At 54.0% G+C, this 4,353-nt stretch overlaps 1 protein-coding gene across 1 annotated transcript in view; it reads right to left on the minus strand.

Moving 5' to 3' along the window:
- CEP72 (centrosomal protein 72kDa) overlaps nt 1–4,353 on the minus strand; it is an 82,769-nt gene that overhangs the window by 10,430 nt on the left and 67,986 nt on the right. The window contains exon 6 of the mRNA XM_006900172.1: nt 2,376–2,567. Within this exon, the coding sequence (XP_006900234.1) occupies nt 2,376–2,567 (192 nt within the window). The remainder of the gene's footprint in view (nt 1–2,375; nt 2,568–4,353) is intronic.

Consider the following 4,353-nt stretch of genomic DNA (forward strand, 5'->3'; position numbering starts at 1 on the left):
GGAGACAGGACGTGAAGGCCTGGACAGAGGGGACACAGAGACCACGGGAGACAGGACGTGAAGGCATGGACTGGGGAGGCCAAGTGTGAGGTGCAGCAGGTGAAGGCAGAGGCTCTGATGGTGAAGACAGCAGCCCCGAGCCCAAGAATGTCTGCAGTACCAGAAGTGAGGTATCCTCTTCAGAGCCCCTGGAGGGACTGTAGTCCTGTGGACACTGAGATTCCAGACTGCGGCCTCCAAGACCTGCCTGTGTGTTTACAATGTCAGGTTCCAGGCTTGTGGGGTTTTGCTATGACTACCCCAAGAGACAGCCTTATGGAGGTGACATGAGATCAGGTATCACTACTTTTTTTTTTTTAACATGTGTATCTCATTTTAAACATCACGTATAAAATCACCACCCCAGTTTCTGTCTAGGAAGGGACAGCACAGTTCCCTTCTGAACCCCATCTATTTCTTTAATTAGTGAAAACAGAAAAAAGGAACTGAGCGAGACCAGAGCTCTCTGCACCTGGGGTGGGGGTTCGCAGTCCTACTGCTGCTAACAAGGCGCTCTCCCCAACCCCATGGGCTCAAGGACACACTCTCAGTCTGCACCCCACCTCCACCCTCCCACCCTTCCTCCTGCCCTCTCTCTCCTGCTCTGCCCCTGCTGGGTCCTCAGCTCCTCCCTCACAGCCCCCTAAGCCTTCCCAGTCCAGACCCTCCTTAAGCCCCAGTCTCTGTCCCATGTCCCCTCTGGGGTCTCCAGCACATGTAGTCCCACCCAGGCTGAGACTGGACTGCAGTTCAGAGCTGTCCTCAACAGTCCTCTCCTCCCTTGGATCCATGACAATCTCCAAGCTCATCACCAACCAGCCAGCATGGCCACCACTGTCTCTGGCTATGCAGCACCCTCAAACCTGGGTGGCCCCGCCTGGACACACCATCTGTGGCCTGATGGAGACCACTCTTCACCCACCTGCTCCTGCCGTGCCTTGCCTGGGGACAGACAGAGCTCTGTCACAGCCCACATGAGCCCCTCTCCCTCCAGCACATGGCCTGTGCACCTGCCCTCCTCGGTTCTGCAGCACTGGAAGGAACCTTACCCTCAGCACACCTGACACTCTTCCCCCTGAGCCCTGGCAGCTTGACTGGCACAAAATCGGGAACACTGGATTCCTGCGACAGATGCTAGGTCTACTCACATCATTTTCTGGCTTTTATACCCCACGCCACATACCACAGTGCCAGTTCCTTATCACTTAATTGTCCTCACCTTTGGTGTTCCAAACAGCTATTTTCAAAAGCTGGGCATCTGTATTTGAAGAAAGCATTTGTATGTATGAATGAGAGTGTACGTGTGCGCGTGTGCACGAGTCCATGTTCCAGTGAGTGTGCGTGTGCACAGAAACGCTCAAGTATCTGCAGACACTAGAAGACAACACGCTAGAAACTGCTGTGGTGAGGTATTGTCAAGTTCAACTCACGGTGATCCTGTGAGCAACAGACCTGGACCCTGTCGTATCCTGTGCCGTCTTCACAACCTCTGACACACTTGAGCCCACTGTCGCGGTCACTGTGTCAACCCGCCTGGTTCCGGGGCTTCCTCTCCTTTGCTGACCCTCTGCCTTTCCAAGCATAATGTCCCTCTGGAAGGAAACAGCCTCTCCTAGCAACATGCCCCCAAAACGTGGGACGAAGCTTCATTGTCTTTGCCTCCAAGGAGCACTCTGGCTGCACCTTCTCCAAGATACATCTGTTCTTTTGACGGTTCATGCATTCTCAAACACCCCAACTCATAGGCATCGATTCTTCCTCTGTCATCCTTAGTCACCATTCAGTTCTCAGATACACATCGAATGATTGAGAGCACCATGGCCTGAACCAGATGTCCCCTTGAGTCTTCAAACGGACATCATTGCTCCTCAGTAATTTGGGCAGCCTGCAGACTTTCCTGGTGCGACACATCTGATCTCCTGAGTGCTGGTATGAAGGGAGTGGGCTGTGGATCTAAGTGAGATGAAATCTTCGACAGCTTCTACCTTTTCTCCATCTATCATGACATCTGTTGCCTCCTGGCTCACAGGTGAGGGCACTGAGATGCGATCCACACTGATGATGTTATCCACACTGAAGGCTGTCATCTGTGACCTGCACCAAGTGCTTCGGGTCCTCTTCACTTCAGCAAGCAACGTTGTGTCACCTGCATACAGCACACTGGTGGTGAGTCTTCCTCTGATCCTGATACCACGGTATTCTTTATCACAGAGTCCAGCCTCTGGAATGATGGGCTCTGCATACAGATTCTATGTCCTCAATGCTTTCTTAAGACATTTAGAAAGGCCCTGAACAAACAACTTCTCTAGAGAACAGTCACACGAGAGACATGGTACCTGGTTGAGAGGTGAAGACGAAGTGCTGCAGGTATGCGGGCTGGGTGCTGGGCTCCTCGCCGAGGCAGTGGCCTCGTGGCTGCTGGCCAGGGAAGCACCCTCTGGGGCCACTCTTCTTCCTCTCAGGTCCCCTGGGGGCCGAGTCCCCACACTGATACCGCATCAACAGTGGACTCAACACACACCTGGATTCTGCCGAGTGAAAATGTGCCCACAGTTTCATCACATCACATATGCTTCTAATACGTGTTATGTCCTAAAAGAAATCTACCTTAAGCTTATTAAATAAGAAAACCATGATGGCGCAGTTTAGCTCTATGTAAAATACATTTCTGCTGTAGATAAACACCAGGAGGAAAGAGGACCGAAATTTAATAGTAGAGAGACAGCACAGGCACAGGAAGCCTCAGGCGAAGTGGACAAGGAGATGGAACCACGGGTCATTTCATTCTGTAGATACAGCATCCACTTCTCACCCGCCTCAATAGACAGACTGACTGCTGTGTGGGGACCAGAGGATGTGGGCCAGAGACAGGGAGCTTTCCAGAGTCAACATAACGGTAAGTGAAGGCTCCAGGGAAAGGTGGTGAAAACTGGAGTCCTTAATGACGTTCACCCCAAAGAAAAGCATCCCCTCCACTGGAGAGTGCAGAATGCAAAGCCGCACGTGTGTCAGACACACAGGTGCTCTAGGTTGTCCTCAGGACCCACCACCTATACAGAATGGACAGGTGGCTGGCGTTTCTCAGAACTCACACACGTCTTAGATGAGTTGGCCTAAGTGTTCCTCAGAACTTCAACTCTGGCTACAATTACCCTTGACAGTTCACCACATCAATCTCTGAACCTTACTGCTATGAGACAAGAGCCCAAAGCCTCAGTCCTTGTGGATGCTGGGGTAAAGCGCCCCTTCAGGCCATGCACTCTGACCTCAGCATGGCCACAGAGAGGGCCAAGAGGGGGAACTAGTCAGGGACAGCCGCACCTAAGCAGTCCAGCACTCACAGCGGCCGGCAGGGCCTAAGGCTGAAGGATGCGAGTCACAGCGAGGTGTCGGCTGGCCGTGCATCTCATGGAGGCGAGCTCCACTGCTCAGTCTTCCCTGCTGTGGGATCCTGGTGCACAGTGCCAGTGCCGTGGAAGGGCTGCCCCAGCAGAGCTGCCCGGCACAGCTGCCCACAGGGTCCCAGAAGCTGCCAGCTCTATGGGCATGGTCTGCCTCATCTCTCCCAAAAAGAGGCTGGTAGGTTGCAACAATGACCCCTTCGGTTAGCAGCTGACCACTTTAAGCATTGTGCCAATGGGGTCTTTTCACACTGCACTTTTCAGAGTGACCACAAGTGCACGCGCGCTAGACAATGGCAGTCAGGGTTCTCGGGGGCAGAGGAAGAAGCAGGAACAAAGCAGGGAGCGAAGACAAAGAAACCTCGTGGAGCTGGTCAGGCCCGGCGCAGCACAGCCAGGCTCACTCTCACACGGTCGCAGAGGGACAGGCACAGCACAGCCAGAGGGAGCATACTGGCACGTTACGTCTGTGTGCCGCCACGCTGGTCCTAACTCAGAGTTCCCACAGGAAAAGGAGAGGCCCCCCGGCATCGGGTGTGCTCGGCCGCGATCTTCACGAGTGTGTGTGGTGCAGAAGCTGGGGCGTCCACACTGCCCAGCTGACCGAGCGCCTCCGCACCCTGCCAGTGTCTGGACATCTGCTGCTTGGCTCTGTCCACTGAGAGGATGGTGCCACCTAGCAGTATGAAGCATCCCCAGTATAAAGTGTCCAGATCTTGAGTTCTAACAGTAACCTCACTAACAAGAAGCAGTTCAGGGCCGTGGCAGCTCAGGGCTGAGGCAAGACAGTGCTTGGAAGGAAGACCGAGTTCAGAAAACACAGGCCAGGGAGTCAGCCAGAGGGACACAGAGCCACTGACAGATCTCCCAGGGCCAGGCTGCAGTGACCTGAGGGACACAGCCACCTGACAGA

This window comes from Elephantulus edwardii, unplaced genomic scaffold (genome assembly GCF_000299155.1).
Source record: "Elephantulus edwardii isolate Elephantulus edwardi_28Jun2011 unplaced genomic scaffold, EleEdw1.0 scaffold00274, whole genome shotgun sequence".
Classification (NCBI taxonomy): Eukaryota; Metazoa; Chordata; class Mammalia; order Macroscelidea; family Macroscelididae; genus Elephantulus; species Elephantulus edwardii.